The sequence below is a fragment of the Somniosus microcephalus genome, chromosome 15 (assembly GCF_052327205.1).
Source record: "Somniosus microcephalus isolate GS21.2 chromosome 15, FLI_Smic_1.0, whole genome shotgun sequence".
Taxonomy (NCBI): Eukaryota; Metazoa; Chordata; class Chondrichthyes; order Squaliformes; family Somniosidae; genus Somniosus; species Somniosus microcephalus.
In genome coordinates this window covers 124,515,735-124,532,858 of record NC_141001.1, presented here as the reverse complement: position 1 = coordinate 124,532,858, position 17,124 = coordinate 124,515,735, and the positions used below count along the sequence as shown (strand labels likewise).

The window sequence follows — 17,124 nt, the reverse complement described above, 5'->3', positions numbered from 1 at the left end:
GTAGCCTGAGGCTTCCCTCCTCATTATTAACTATGCCACCAATTTTCGAGTCATCTGCGAACTTACTGATCATACCTCCTACATTCATATCTAAATCATTAATGTACACGACAAACAGCAAGGGATCCAGCACCGATCCCTGCGGTACACCACTAGACACAGGCTTCCAGTCACAAAAACAACCTTCGACCATCACCCTCTGCCTCCTGCCACTAAGCCAATTTTGGATCCAATGTGCTAAATTGCCCTGGATCCCATGGGCTCTTACCTTCTTGACCAGTCTCCCATGCGGGACTTTGTCAAAAGCCTTACTGAAGTCCATGTAGACTACATCAACTGCACTACCCTCATCCACACACCTAGTCACCCCCTCTCAAAATTCAATCAAATTGGTTAGACATGATCTCCCCCTGACAAAGCTATGCTGACTATCCTTGATTAATCCTTGCTCTCCAAGTGGAGACTAATTCTGTCCCTCAGAATTTTTTCCAATAATTTTCCTACCATTGATGTTAGGCTCACTGGCCTGTAATTCCCTGGTTTATCCCTACTACCCTCCTTGAATAATGGTACTATGTTAGCTGTCCTCCAGTCCTCTGGCACCTCCACTGTTGCCAGAGAGGTTCTGAAAATTTGTGTCAGAGCCCCTGCAATCGCCTCCCTTGCCTCACACAGCAGCCTGGGATACATCCTGTCAGGGCCTGGGGATTTATCCACTTTTAAGCCCGCTAAAACCGCTAGTACCTCCTCCCTCTCGATGCTAATTTGTTCAAGTATATCACAATCCCCCTGCCTGATTTCTACGCCTACATCGTCCTTCTCCATACTGAACACAGATGCAAAATATTCATTTAAAACCTCACCTACATCTTCCAGCTCTACACACAGATTGCCACTTTGGTCCCTAATGGGCCCTGCTCTTTCCCTGGTTATCCTCTTGCCCTTAATATACTTATAAAATACCTTGGGATTTTCCTTTAATTTGCCCGCCAGTGTTTTTTCATGCCCCCTCTTCGCTCTCCTAATTTCTTTTTAAGTACCCCCCTGCACTTCTACACTCCTCTAGGGCTTCCACTGTTTTTAGTCCTTTGTAACTGCCAAAAGCCTCCCTTTTTTTCCTAATCCATTCTTGTATATCCCTTGACATCCAGGGTTCCCTGGACTTGTGGGTCCCACCCTTGACCTTTACGGGAAAATGTTGGTGCTGTACTCTCTCTATTTCCTTTCTGAAAGACTCCCACTGCTCTGATGTGGATTTTCTTACAAGTAGCTGATTCCAGTCCACTTTGGCCAGATCCTGATTTATCATATTAAAATCGGCCTTCCCCCAATTTAGAACCTTTATTTCCGGTCGATTTATACAACTTAATGGCACAGTTTTAAAGAGTGTGCAGGGACAGAGGGACCTGATGTGCATAGGTCCCTGAAGGTATTGAGTACAAAAGTAGAGAAGGTATGCTGAACCTTTATAAAGCGCTGGTTAGGCCACAACTGGAGTATTGCATCCAGTTCCGGTCACCACACTTTAGGAAGGATGTGAAGGCCCTTGAGAGGATGCAGAGGAGATTTATCGGAATGGTTCCCGGGATGCGGGATCTTAGCTACAAGGTCAGGTTGGGGAAGCTGGATTTGTTTTCATTAGAGCAAAGGAGGTTGAGGGGTGATTTGATAGAGGTGTACAAGATTATGACTGGTTTGGATAGGCTAGACGGGGAAAGGCTGTTCCCACTAGTTGATGGTACAAGGGCTAGGGGACACAGATTTAAGGTTTTGGGCAAGAGATACAGGGGGGACGTGAGGAAAAACTTTTTCACGCGAGTGGTGATGACCTGGAACTCGCTGCCGATGGAAGTGGTGGAAGCGGAGACACTCAATGTTTTCAAGGGGAGACTGGATAGGCACTTGAGGGAAATAAACTTGCAGGGCTACGGGGATAGAGCGGGGGAATGGGACTGACTGGATTGCTCTACAGAGAGCCGGCATGGACTCAATGGGCTAAATGGCCTCCTTCTGTGCCATTATTGGGTGATTGGGCAGGTGCACTATAATGTGGATAAATGCGAGGTTTCCACTTTGGTGGCAAAAACAGGAAGACAGATTATCTGAACGGCAATAGATTGGGAAAAGGGGAAGTGCAACGAGACCTGGGTGTTCTTGTGCACCAGTCGCTGAAGGTGAGCATGCAGGTGCAGCAGGCGGTTAAGAAGGCAAATGGTATGTTGGCCTTCATAGCGAGAGGATTCGAGTACAGGAGCAAGGATGTCTTGCTGCAGTTGTACAGGGCCTCGGTGAGACCACACCTTGAGTATTGCATGCAGTTTTGGTCGCCTTATCTGAGGAAGGATGTTCTTGCCATGGAGGGAGTGCAGCGAAGATTCAGCAGACTGATACCTGGGATGACAGGAATGACGTATGAAGAGAGATTGAATCAATTAGGCTTATATTCGCTAGAGTTTAGAAGAATGAGAGGGGATCTCATTGAAATTTATAAAATTCTAACAGCACTAGACAGACTAGATGCAGGAAGGATGTTCCCGATGGCGGGGAAGTCCAGAACCAGGGGTCACAGTCTAAGGATAAGGGGTAAGCCATTTAGGACTGAGAAGAGGAAGAATTTCTGCACCCAGAGAGTGGTGAACCTGTGGAATTCTCTACCACAAAAGGCAGTTGAGGCCAATTCATTAAATATATTCAAGAAGGAGTTAGATATATTTCTTAAGACTAAAGGGATCAAGGGATATGGGGTGAAGGCAGGGACCGGGTACTGAATTTGGATGATCAGCCATGATCTCATTGAATGGTGGAGCAGGCTCGAGGGGCCGAATGGCCTACTCCTGCTCCTATCTTCTATGTTTCTATGTTATGACTATGGCTCTTTATAGCGCTGCTGATCCCATTCACCGTGTATAAAGTTAGCACCCTTACTGTAACCCAAATTGGGGCAGCAAGCAGGAAAACAGTAAGCTTAAAATGGGATTTTGCACCAACACACTGCAGGCTCTCAAAATCCCAATTGACGATTCAGAAAATTTAATTTGAACTGGAGGGCAGAAATTCAATGCCAAAAAGGAAAGATTAAAGGATTGTTGGGACATGTGGGGGAAGCAGAATCCATTCGAGCTTTTTGAAGGAGCATGAAGTATTTAAGAGAGTACGAGGATAATAGAAACATAGAAAAATAGGAGCAGGAGTAGATCATGGGCGTGTGTGCTGTGCGGAGGATGCCGAGAAACTCCAGTATGATTTGGGCAGGTTGGGTGATTGGGCAGATGCAGTATAATGTGGATAAATGCGAGGTTATCCATTTTGGTGTCAAAAACATGAAGGCAGATTATTATCTGAATGGCAATAGATTGGGAGAAGGGGAAGTGCAACGAGACCTGGGTGTCCTTGTGCACCAGTCGCTAAAGGTAACCATGCAGGTGCAGCAGGCGGTTAAGAAGGCAAAGGGTATGTTGGCCTTCGTAGCGAGAGGATTCGAGTACAGGAACAAGGATGTCTTGCTGCAGTTGTACAGGGCCTTGGTGAGACCACATCTTGAGTATTGTGTGCAGTTTTGGTCGCCTTATCTGAGGAAGGATGTTCTTGCCATGGAGGGAGTTCAGCGAAGATTCACCAGACTGATACCTGGGATGGCAGGAATGACATATGAGGAGAGATTGGGTCAATTGGGCTTATACTCGCTGGAGTTTAGAAGAATGAGAGGGGATCTCACTGAAACTTATAAAATTCTAAAAGGACTAGACAGACTAGATGCAGGAAGGATGTTCCCGATGGTCAGGGAGTCCAGAACCAGGGGTCACAGTCTAAGGATAAGGGGTAAGCCATTTAGGACAGAGATGAGGAGGAATTTCTTCACCCAGAGAATGGTGATCCTGTGGAATTCTCTACCACAGAAGGCAGTAGAGGCCAATTCATTAAATATATTCAAGGAGGAGTTAGATATATTTCTTAAGGCTAAAGGGATCAAGGGATATGGAGAGAAGGCAGGAACAGGGTACTGAATTTGGGTGATCAGCCATGATCTCATTGAATGGCGGAGCAGGCTTGAGGGGCCGAATGGTCTACTCCTGCTCCTATCTTCTATGTTTCTATGTCATTCGGCCCTTCGAGCCTGCTCTGCCATTCAGTGTGATCATGGCTGATCCTCTATCTCAATACCATATTTCCGCTCTCTCCCCATACCCCTTGATACCTTTTGTGTCTAGAAATCTATCTATCTCCTTCTTAAATATATTCAGTGACTTGGCCTCCACAGCCATCTGTGGTAGAGAATTCCACAGATTCACCACCCTCAGAGTGAAGAAATTTCTCCTCTCAGTCCTAAATGTCCTACCCCGTATCCTGAGACTGTGACGCCTCATTCTCGACACCACCACCCCCCCCCCCCCCCAGACAGGGAAATCAGGGACACTTCCTGTGTCCCTGGCGACCATGTGTGCGGGAAGCGTATCCAGCCGCACCTACTGGCAGACCGCATTGCGGCACTGGAGCTGCGAATGGATACATACTGGAGCATTCGCGATGCTGAGGACGTCGTGGATAGCACGTTTAGGGAGTTAGTCAGACCGCAGGTAAAGGCTGCACAGGCAGGAAGAGAATGGGTGACCACCAGGCAGAGTAGTAGGCGCAGGCAGGTAGTGCAGGGGTCCCCTGTGGCCATCCCCCTCTCTAATAGATATACCGCTTTGGATATTGGTGAGGGAGGTGGCTTATGAGAGGAAGGCAGCAGCAGCCAACCAACTTCCTGGCACCGTGGGTGGTTCTGCTGCACAGGACAGGAGGAAAAAGAGTGGGAGAGCTTTAGTGATAGGGGATTCTATTGTAAGGGGAATAGATAGGCGTTTCTGCGGCCGCAAATGAGATTCCAAGATGGTATGTTGCCTCCCTGGCGCAAGGGTCAAGGATGTCTTGGAGCGGCTACAGAGCATTTTGGAAGGGGAGGGTGAACAGCCAGTTGTCGTGGTTCATATAGGTACCAACGATATAGGTAAAAAATGGGATGAGGTCCTAAAAGCTGAATATAGGGAGTTAGGAGGTAAATTAAAAAATAGGACCTCAAAGCTAGTAATCTCAGGATTGCTACCAGTGCCATGTGCTAGTCAGAGTAGAAATAGAAGGATATTTCAGATGAATACGTGGCTAGAGGAATGGTGCAAAGGGGAGGGATTCAAATTCCTGGGACATTGGAACCGGTTCTGGGGGAGGTGGGACCAGTACAAAACGGATGGTTTGCACCTGGGCAGGACTGCGACCGATGTCCTAGGTGGAGTGTTTGCTAGTGCTGTGGGGGAGGTTTTAAACTAAAATGGCAGGGGGTTGGGAACCTGTGCAGGGAGACAGAGGAAAGGGAAACAAGGTTAAAAGCAAAAGACAGGAAGGAGAAAAGCAAAAGTGGCAGGCAGAGTCATCAAGGGTCTAAATCAAACATGGCCACAGTAAATAATTATTCTAAAAGGTCTAAGAGTGTTAAAAAAACAAGCCTGAAGGCTTTGTGTCTTAATGCGAGGAGCATTTGTAATAAGGTGGATGAATTAGCTGCGCAAATAGATGTAAATGGATATGTGATTGGGATTACGGAAGCATGGCTCCAGGGTGACCAGGGCTGGGAACTCAACATCCAGGGGTATTCAATATTCAGGAAAGACAGGCAAAAAGGAAAAGGAGGAGGGGTAGCATTGCTGGTTAAAGAGATTAACACAATTGTAAGGATATTAGCTCTGATGATGTAGAATCTGTATGGGGAGAGCTGAGAAATACTAAGGGACAGAAAACGTTAGTGGGAGTTATATACAGATCCCCCAAACAGTAATGCGGAGGTTGGGGATGGCATTAAACGGTAAATTAGAGACGCGTGCAGTAAGGGCACAGCAGTTATCATGGGTGACTTTAATCTACATATAGATTGGGCTAACCAAATTAGTAACAATACTGTGGAGGAGGAATTCCTGGCGTGTTTACGGAATGGTTTCCTGGACCAATATGTCGAGGAACTAACTAGAGATCAAGCCATCTTAGACTGGGTATTATGTAATGAGAAAGGAATAATTAGCAATCTTGTTGTGCGAGGCCCCTTGGGTCAGAGCGATCATATGATAGAATTCTTCATTAAGATGGAGAATGAAGTATTTGACTCAGAGACTAGGGTCCTGAATTTAAATAAAGGAAACTACGGTGGTATGAGGCATGAGTTGGGTAGGATTGATTGGGGAATGTTACTCAAAGGGTTGACGGTGGATAGGCAATGGCAAACATTTAAAGATCGCATGGATGAACTACAGAATTTGTTCTTCCCTGTTTGGCATAAAAATAAAACAAAAAGGGTGACTCAACCGTGGCTAACAAGGGAAATTAGGGATAGCATGAGATCCAAAGAGAGGACATATAAATTGGCCAGAAAAAGCAGCAAACCTGAGGATTGGGAGCAGTTTAGGATTCAACAAAGGAGAACAGAGGGATTAATTAAGAGGGGGAAAATAGAGTATGAGAGTAAGCTTGCAGGGAACATAACAACTGACTGTAAAAGTTTCTATAGATATGTGAAGAGAAAAAGATTGGTGAAGTCAAGCGTATGTCCCTTGTAGTCAGAATCGGGAATTTATAATGGGGAACAAAGAAATGGCGGACCAATTAAATACACACTTTGGTTCTGTCTTCACAAAGGAGGACACAGGTAGCCTCCCAGAGATGTCGGGGAATATAGGGTCTAATGAGAGGGAGGAACTGAAAGAAATCAGTATTTGTAGGGAAATGGTGTTAGGGAAATTGATGGCCGATAAATCCCCAGGGCCTGATAATCTACATCCTAGGGTACTTAAGGAAGTGGCCCTAGAAATAGTAGATGCATTGCTGGTCATCTTCCAAAATTCTATAGACTCTGGAACAGTTCCCATGGATTGGAGGGTAGCTAATGTTACCCCACTGTTCAAAAAAGGTGGTAGAGAGAAAACGGGGAATTACAGACTGGTAAGCCTGACATCGGTAGTGGGGAAAATGCTAGAGTCCATTATAAAAGATGTAATAGCAGAGCACTTGGAAAACAGTGACAGGATCGGACAAAGTCAACATGGATTTACAAAAGGTATATCGTGCTTGACTAATCTACTGGAAATTTTTGAGGATGTAACTGGTAAAATAGATATGGGAGAACCAGTGGATGTGGTGTATTTGGATTTTCAGAAGGCTTTCGATAAGGTCCCGCACAAGAGATTAGCGTGTAAAGTTAAGGCACATGGGATTGGGGGCAAGGTACTGACTTGGATAGAGAACTGGTTGGCAGACAGGAACAGAGTTGGAATAAACAGGTCTTTTTCCGAGTGGCAGGCAGTGACTAGTGGGGTACCGCAGGGATCGGTCCCAGGACCCCAGCTATTCACAATATATATTAATGATCTAGACGAAGGAACTAGATGTAATATCTTCAAGTTTGCAGACGACACAACGCTGGGTGGGTGTGTGTGCTGTGAGGAGGATGCAGAGAAACTCCAGTATGATTTGGACAGGTTGGGTGATTGGGCAGATGCATGATAATGTGGATAAGTGTGAGGTTATCCACTTTGGTGGTAAAAACAGGAAGGCAGATTATCTGAACGGCAATAGATTGTGAGAAGGGGAAGTGCAATGAGACCTGGGTGTCCTTGTGCACCAGTCGCTGAAGGTAAGCATGCAGGTGCAGCAGGCGGTTAAGGCAAATGGTATGTTGGCCTTCATAGCGAGAGGGTTCGAGTACAGGAACAAGGATGTCTTGCTGCAGTTGTACAGGGCCTTGGTGAGACCACACCTTGAGTATTGTGTGCAGTTTTGGTCGCCTTATCTGAGGAAGGATGTTCTTGCCATGGAGGGAGTGCAGCAAAGATTCACCAGACTGATACCTGGGATGGCAGGAATGACGTATGAGGAGAGGTTGGGTCGATTGGGCTTATATTCGCTGGAGTTTAGAAGAATGAGAGGGGATCTCATTGAAACTTATAAAATTCTAACAGGACTAGACAGACTAGATGCAGGAAGGATGTTCCCGATGGCCGGGGAGTCCAGAACCAGGGGTCACAATCTAAGTATAAGGGGTAAGGCCATTTAGGACAGAGATGAGGAGGAATTTCTTCACCCAGAGTGGTGAACCTGTGGAATTCTCTACCACAGAAGGCAGTTGAGGCCAATTCATCAAATATATTCAAGAAGGAGTTAGATATATTTCTTAGGGCTAAAGGGATATGGGGAGAAGGCAGGGACCGGGTACTGAACTTGGATGATCAGCCATGATCTCATTGAATGGCGGAGCAGGCTCGAGGGGCCGAATGGCCTACTCCTGCCTTCTATGTTTCTTCTCTGTTTCCTCCCTGCATCCAGTTTCTCTAGCCGTGTCAGAATTTTATACGTTTCAATGAGATCCCCTCATTCTTCTAAACTCTAGTGAATACAGGCCGAGTTGACCCAATCTCTCCTCATACAACAGTCCTGCCATCCCAGGAATCAGTCTGGTGAACCTTCGCTGCACTCCCTCTATGGCAAGTATTTCCTTTCTTAGGTAAGGAGAACAAAACTGCACACAGTACTCCAGGTGTGGTCTCACCAAGGCCCTGTATAACTGTAGTAAGACATCCTTGCTCCTGTACTCAAATCCTCTTGCAAAGAAGGCCAACATGCCATTTGCCTTCCTAATTGCTTGTTGCACCTGCATGTTTGCTTTCAGTGTACAAGGACACCCAGGTCCCTTTGTACATCGACATTTACCAATCTATCACCATTTAAATAATACTTTGCCTTTCTGTTTTTCCTAAGGGAAATGGGACTAAATTTACCTCCCTCTCTGACCAAGCTTTTGGTCACCTGGCCTAATGTCTCCTTGTGTGGCTCGCTGTCAAAGTTTGTTTGATAATCGCTCCTGTGAAGCGCCTTGGGACGTTTTACTACGCTAAAGGCGCTACAGAAATGCAAGTTGTTGTTGTTGTAAATGGATAGCTAAAGAAACCTACTGTCCTTACCAATGTTCCCTCTAAGCTACACGGTCGCAGCCCAGGACCGGCTTTTTCAATGTTAAATTACACACATGCGCGAACCTGTGAATGGGCTGCGCGCCCCTTTAAGCGTCCGCACACCCCAAAAAGAAATGATGGGGAACATCGGACCTTACCTGTTCTGGCCTATATGTGGACTCCAGTCTAACACCAACGTAACTGCCTAACACGCCACTCAGCTGTATCAAACCGCTACACAGCAGCAGGTCAAGAAAGCCTACTACCATCTTCTCAGGGCAACAAAAAAACAATGCCGGCTTTGCCAGCGACGCCCACATCCCGCGAATAAATATATTAAAAAAAACAAAGAACCAGAATGGGACATAAAGAATTGTAATCAACGTCTGGGCTAACAGCTGTTGGATATTGCAATCAACACGTTCAACATTTCAGAACTCAAATCACTCCTTAATAATCAAAGTAAACTTAGATAATGTTGAAAATTCTACTGGAAGTTTGTTTGCACACACAAGTCGGTACATTGGCCAAGTCCTATGCAGTCAGCGATGAGTGTGTTTGTAGAATTATTTTAGGTAAAAATGTTAATGTCTCAATTGTTGACATTGAGAATTCACTACACCATCCAAGTGAAGGAAAGCATATTCCAAGAATGTTAAACTTCTCCGATGTGATACTTAACTCTTTTTCAACCACATCCAAACCAATTGTTTATAACCTTCTCAGAACTGTTTGATTGGACTGCCAGCTCAAGTCTCTTGCTCCTAGTTGACTGCTGTAGGCTCCTACTGATGTGAGAAATTCAGGGACTGAAAATTAAACAAGCTCGCTAAAAATAGGAATTTTTTTTTTTTTTTTTTTTTTGAGTGCCCATAAAAAAACTCTAAGGCCCCAAAATTTCACTGCCCAGAGGCAGTAAATCTGTAAACAGTAAGTTAGAACATAAGGAATAGGGACAGGAGTAGACCATTTGGCCCCTCGAGCCTGCTCCGCCAAGTTACGGCAGCAGAGCTCCCGGCTTCTGAGCGGACGCCAATCAGCAAGTCGACTTATCTGGTCATTTCTCATAGCTCACCCATTTACCATGGATCAGCCTCCTCGCTCGCTGTTGCACCAGCTCAAAGGCTTGGGAACCCCTTTAATGTTTCACTGACCATAACTGTACAGAGTAGTTTGGAGCAACTCGACAGGAGCAGCAGCTCAGCTTCAGCACGTCCCCTGGGAGATCTGAACTCAACCGATTTGGCATATGCACCAACTTATTTACTTTATTACTGTTTGCTGCTGGTGAGCCAGCATCCTTGGGTCACCTCATACCTCTCTGCGCATTGTGGGGCACAGTTCCAAACTCACCTCCAGCTTTGATACCTTACACAGGAGGATGGGCTACTCCACTGCAGCCGATTCCGATCCTGTCCTCGCCCAGCGATCAGGAGCAGAAACTCCGTCCTGTTTATTTTCTCCTGCCTGATCTGTGGACACTAACCCCAGATACAGTAAGGTCTAACTGAGGCCGGCTAACTCTGGGCAGGTCGTGAACCAAGCCTGCAGTGCCGTCCGCTTGCTGGGAACCTATTCATTGAACGGCCAGGTAGAAAAACATTGTTACCTTAAATGAAACTGGACAAAAATATATCAAAACTAGTCAAACGGCAATAAAGAATCTGATTAAGTGCTTCATACCATTGAATTCTCCATCAGAAAATGGAACATTTATTCTCCCTTTACCTCCCAATTATAACTGGATTTAAACCGTTTGAAATTAAACCTGAAAAATTCTCGAAAATGTTGTATTGAACAAATAAGCTTCCACATAATGCAATGCGCAGTAGGACATGGAGGGGGCAGGGAGGGAACGTCGTTACTGGGTCTGAGCTTTCACTGAACTGATCAGCCGAACACAACAGGCATAAATCAGTGAGGTTAACCTCTCGCCAAGTCCAGATAAACTCAGTATCGGGCTTTCCAAAATAAAATCTTGCTCAGTTGTGGACAGATTATCCGCCTCTTTAAGATAATAACCATAGAAATTTACAGCACAGAAGGAGGCCATTCGGCCCATCGTGTCTGCTCCGGTCGAAAAAGAGCTCTCCAGCCTAATCCCACTTTCCCGCTCTTGGTCCGTAGCCCTGTAGGTTACGGCACTTCAAGTGCGTATCCAAGTACTTTATAAATGTGACGAGGGTTTCTGCCTCTACCACCCTTTCAGGCAGTGAGTTCCAGACCCCCACCACCCTCTGGGTGAAATAATTTCTCCTCAACAGACATCTCTTGCTGCCTGACTTTATAAGCAATCTAAAAAGATTTGTAAATGTATCTTCACACTTAGACTAAAATTGTTTTTTAAAAGATGGAAAAGATTAAAAAGCTCACATTACCAAACATCATGGGAAATCTAAATTGTGCCGTAAGTTCTCCAATGTGGACAATACAATAAATCAGCATTGATAAAGCACCTTGAATGTCGAAAAATAATCCAAGGCATTTCCCAGAGGAGTGAAGTGGACACTGAGCAGTCAGTGAGGGAGGGAGGAAAGGAGCCCCAGCAAGCCTGGTTGAATAGGTGAGAGGGTGGAACGGGAGAATGCACAGAAGCCAGAGTGAGCGCAACAAAGGGCTCGGGGCTTAAGGGTTGAGGCAGTGACGAGAGGTGGATTGAGGGGCGTGGAGGGATTTGTAGATGAGGATGAAGCCTATGTGTTGACGAGAGACGGACCAATAGGCAGGTTGGGAGTTGGTGCAGGGGATGGAATTCTGGACCGGTTGAAGTTTATGTGAGACAGAGCTGGAAAAATACACGTTGGATTGACCAACGATTCCATTTGATTCATCGACTCTTGTTCTTCAAACACGAACTGGGAAGGTTATGGGCTGGCACCATGAAAATAACCATGAAAAACCCAACTAGTTCACTAATGAGGAAAGATCACTGCCCTGAAACGTTAACTCTGTTTCTCTCTCCACAGATGCTGCCTGACCTGCTGAGTGTTTCCAACATTTTCTGTTGTTATTTCAGATTTACAGCATCCGCAGTATTTTGGTTTTTCTTTAGTTCACTAATGCCCTTCAAGGAAAGGGAAGCTGTCACCCCCATACCCAGACCGGGCCTACACGTGACTGCAGTCCCACACAATATGGTTGACAATTAAGCCACTCAGTTGTCAGGACAACTAGGGATGGGCAATAAATAATGGCCACATCCCAAGATGATAGAAAAATCAGTACCCTGTATTTGCTATATTCAGAGAACAAGATAGGGTAGTAGAAATCTGGGAACTCTCCTCCCCAAAAGGCTGCGGATACTGGGTGACCATTGGAGTTTTCCAGACTGAGATTGATAGATTTTTGTTGGGTAAAGGGTATCGAGGGAAAGGGAGCGACGGTGGATAATTGGAGTTCAGGTACAGACTGAATGACGGAGCAGGCTCGAGGGGCTGAGTGGCCTCCTCCAGTTCTTATGCAACAGGCTCAAGGGGCTGAATAGCCTCCTCCTGTTCCTGTGTAACAAGCTCGAGGGGCTGAGTGGCCTCCTCCAGTTCTTATGCAACAGGCTCGAGGGGCTGAATGGCCTCCTCCTGTTCCTGTGTAACAGGCTCGAGGGGCTGAATGGCCTCCTCCTGTTCCTGTGTAACAGGCTCGAGGGGCTGAATGGCCTCCTCCTGTTCCTGTGTAACAAGCTCGAGGGGCTGAATGGCCTCCTCCTGCTCCTGTGTAACAGGCTCGAGGGGCTGAATGGCCTCCTCCTGTTGTTAATGTTCCTATGATCGGAAGCGCCAGGACCATCTCCTGTTGTGTTACAGCCACGGGCAACAGAAATACTGAATATTCCCTTTAAATTACTCAAGAAACTCGAGATGAGTGTTCAGCGTGGGGCTCCTGTGCATTGTTTTCTAGCTTTAGTTGGGGTTTGTTCAAGCACAGGGCAAAAAGGAATAAACCCAGCATGAATTAATACCATTTACACTGCATTTTATCATCACAAACCCATAATTATTCATACTGGGGAAAGAAAAAAAACACTGCATTTCTCTAACAAATGAATTAATTGAATATTATTTACAGCAATAGAAGATGCAATTATGGCTTTTAAATTATAATTTATGACAAGCAGTTTAGAGCATTGATGATCCTTTTGCAGATTTTGAGAAGCCAAAGTACGTTACGTTTTACCCAGAAACGAGTAACCTAAAAAATAAGAGACTGATTGAAAAAAGTGACCAATGTTTTATAAACCCGAGTTATTTAGACTTTTACCTTTTTTCAGGCACAATCAGACTGACTAAACGGAGCTTCAAGTATTCAATCCATCTTAAGTAAAAGGAACATTATGCTAAAGGCAAACAATGTCTACAAACCGGATTCATGGCAGGATAGACAGTCACAGTGTGGAATTCTGTTCTATTGTACAAAAAGAAAAAGAGAGGGGGCAGGAAGGTTCCAGTTGAAGAGCTTCCAGCCGTTTTGTTTCCTTTCTCCCAGGCGCATTTATACATTGACTGACGATACCATGAAATATATAAAGTGTCTCGGTGCTGCAGCCAACATTGCCCTGTTTGGATTGGTCTTGGAGTTTCCTCCACATTTACAGGAGAAACTGTACAATGAACCAAAGCTGGTACTGTCCGTGCAGGTTCCACGTGTTTCAGCTCTCTTCTGGCTTTGCGTCTGTTTCTTTGCTGGTTTCTCCCTCTGCGCCTTTCTTATATTTTCTGATGTGTTTGTATTTCTCTACGTAACCCTTCACAAGGTTAGCAACCTTGACTGGATTAATTTCACCACTCTTGCTGTGGCAGATCTGCAGCATGATAAAAAAACACAAAGCCACATTTCTCAATCTTTGTATTCAAACTTTGCTTCCAAATCTGGACCCAATGGGCTGGATTTTGCTACGGGGGCGGGTTGGAGGTGGGAAACCCACATTCGGGCTTGTTGTCCCGCCTCCATGGAGATGTGGCCAACCCACTGGATTTTCCTCTGATTGACCTTGTTGAGCCCGCCCTGTGGGCTCAGCAGGCCAATTTAAGGGCCACCCGGCAACAGGTGACGTCAGAGATTGACATTTCATCTGTCAAAAGCTTTTGGCACATGAAATATCAGTGTTTAACAGCTGTTTGAAGCTGTCAAGCACTGAAAAACTGCTAATTCAGCCTCAGTCCTTTCTCAGGATAACTTTAAAATCATTTTGCTGTAGAAACAAAGAAGCTGATTTTTTTTTTAAAACTCGGAGCTTCTGTGGTTCTTGCAGCCGACTCCCGACACCGGAATGCAGGACTCCTGTAAAAGTAAGTTAAACTTATTTAAACACTTGCAAAACACTTACCTTTGCACTCCTGCACCCCTCACTCACCTGAACACTGGGCATCTCGACCCCTCCAAGACCTCAGACCCACGTCCCGCCTCGAAAACTTTTCGTGGTTTGGAGCTGTCGGGAAGCCCACAAACCTGCAATAAAAATCGCGAAAAGGCAAAAAACTACCTGTTAACAGGCAGTTTAATTGCCTTTAATCCCTTCCCGCCTCTGGGAGTCGAGTTCCAGCACTTGTCGGCAACCCGACTCCTATGAAATTGACATGGAGGCGGGATGGGGTCGGGACCCCCGGATCTCCGATTTTTATCGCACGCACGCCTCCAACCCGACTCCAGGGGCTTAGGAAAATCCAGCCCAATGTCTCCATCTCCTCCTCCTATTGCACTGAGATGACTATTAATTTTCAGTGTGGTACCATGGCTTAGTTGATAGCACTCTCACCTGAGACAGGACGCTGTGGGTTCAGGCCTCACTTCAGGACTTGAGCCCATAATCTAGACTTGACACTCCGGTGCAGTGCTGAGGGAGTGCTGCACTGTCAGAAGTGCCCTCTTTTGGATGAAACGTTAAACCAAGGCTGCCTCTTGCCTGCTCGTGTGGCCGAAAAAGATCCTGGGGCTGTAATCAAAGTAGGGCAGGGGAGTTCCCCATGTGTCCTGATCAACATTTCCCCCTCACCCGACACCACCGGTTAACTGGCCATTCATTTAACTTGCTGTTTCTGGGACCTTGCTGTGTGCAAATTGTCTGCCTGCATAACAGCAGTTGCAGCACTTCAATACTAACTCATTGGCTTCGTTTGATTGCACAAGAGGAATGAGGGACAACAGTAGCAGGTTTAGGAGCAAAATTCATTTATTGCCCATCCCTAGTTACCCTTGAGAAGGTGGTGGTGAGCCGCCTTCTTGAACCGCTGCAGTCCGTGCAGTGAAGGTACTCCCACAGTGCTGTTAGGGGGGGAATGAGTGGGGTGGTGTATGGTGGGGTTTGAATTTGAGTTCTCTGGATTATTAATCGGGTTATCAGGAGAACTCTCCTGCTCACCTTCAGATACTGCCATAGGATCTTTTATATCAGATTAGTTCAATCTCGTAACTTTCCACCAATGTTCCCTCTGCTGGTCCCGCTTTTCCAATGTTACTGTGAATGGGCCACGCAGCCCCTTAAAGGGGCCGGCACCCAAAAAGAAATTAAGGGGAATGTTTCTGTCCAGTAGTTTGGTTTTTTAAATTGTTCGGACATTTAAATCGTCTATTTCCATCTTAACTTGACCTTTATAAAGCAGCCTGCTGCTACACAGCATTAGCTCACTGGGCTGAGAGCTTGTTTTTAAAGAGGTCATTCTATCGTGTTCTTACCTTTTGCACTGCTTTGCGTAGAATCTCTTTGTACTCCTCTTTGGTGATCTCTTTACTCTGGTAAAAGGGCTTTAATGCTAATTTGGCTTCTTCAACAGCCCTCTCCTGCACATGAAGCTTCTTTATATACTGAAATAGATAGAAAGGAAATAGTTTAATGAGAATTTTCTGAGGAAGGATGTTCTTGTCATGGAGGGAGTGCAGCGAAGATTCACCAGGCTGATACCTGGGATGGCAGGAATGACGTATGAGGAGAGATTGGGTCGATTGGGCTTATACTCGCTGGAGTTTAGAAGAATGCGAGGGGATCTCATGAAACTTATAAAATTCTGACAGGACTGGACAGACTAGATGCAGGAAGGATGTTCCCGATGGTCAGGGTGTCCAGAACCAGGGGTCACAGTCTAAGGATAAGGGGTAGGCCATTTAGGACAGAAATGAGGAGGAATTTCTTCACCCAGAGAGTGGTGAACCTGTGGAATTCTCTACCACAGAAGGCAGTAGAGGCCAATTCATTAAATATATTCAAGAAGGAGTTGGATATATTTCTTAAGGCTAAAGGGATCAAGGGATATGGGGAGAAGGCAGGGACAGGGTACTGAATTTGGATGATCAGCCATGATCGCATTGAATGGTGGAGCGGGCTCGAGCGGCCGAATGGCCTACTCCTGCTCCTATCTTCTATGTTTCTTTCTAGCCGGTCATAAAATTACAGTGTGCAGTCACTATTTACTCTAACCTAACTGTAAATGTACATTAAAGTTCCTTCCTGCACATAGAATTACTTTGAATGTACAGCACGGGAACAGGCAACTCGGCCAGTGTTTATGCTCCACACGAGCCTCCTCCCACACTATTTACTTCATCTCACCCTATTAGCATATCCTTCGATTCCTTTCCCCCTCATGTGCTTATCCAGCTTCCCCTTAAATACATCAATACTATTCGCCTCAACCACTCCTTGTGGTTCCACAATCTCACCACTCGCTGAGTAAAGACAGCCTTAATGTGTATACTTCCCTCTTACTCTGGCCTATTCTAACCTAAAAGTTATCCAATTGGCTGACTTTGCATCCCAATTCACTCACAATTCTGCTCGTGTGTTACACAGTTGGGATCACCTGCTAACAACTCACGTTTATTTAGATTCTTTAAAGCAAAAAAACGCTCCAAGAAGTTTCACGACCAGGAACAAGGAAAACTGGCCCTGAGGAAGGGTGACTGAAGCTTGGTCAAAGACCCGGGCCCTGAGGAAGGGTGACTGAAGCTTGGTCAAAGGCCCGGGCCCTGAGGAAGGGTGACTGAAGCTTGGTCAAAGGCCCGGGCCCTGAGGAAGGGTGACTGAAGCTTGGTCAAAGACCCGGGCCCTGAGGAAGGGTGACTGAAGCTTGGTCAAAGGCCCGGGCCCTGAGGAAGGGTGACTGAAGCTTGGTCAAAGACCCGGGCCCTGAGGAAGGGTGACTGAAGCTTGGTCAAAGACCCGGGC

The 17,124-nt window shown here is 46.0% G+C and overlaps 1 protein-coding gene across 1 annotated transcript in view; it reads right to left on the bottom strand.

Moving 5' to 3' along the window:
• Positions 1 to 9,333: 9,333 nt before the first annotated feature.
• LOC147107212 (uncharacterized) overlaps positions 9,334 to 17,124 on the bottom strand; it is a gene marked incomplete at its 5' end in the record, with an annotated part of 42,208 nt that continues 34,417 nt past the window's right edge. The window contains 2 exons of the mRNA XM_086007546.1: positions 9,334 to 13,767; positions 15,639 to 15,767. Of these exons, the coding sequence (XP_085863672.1) occupies positions 13,615 to 13,767; positions 15,639 to 15,767 (282 nt within the window). The remainder of the gene's footprint in view (positions 13,768 to 15,638; positions 15,768 to 17,124) is intronic.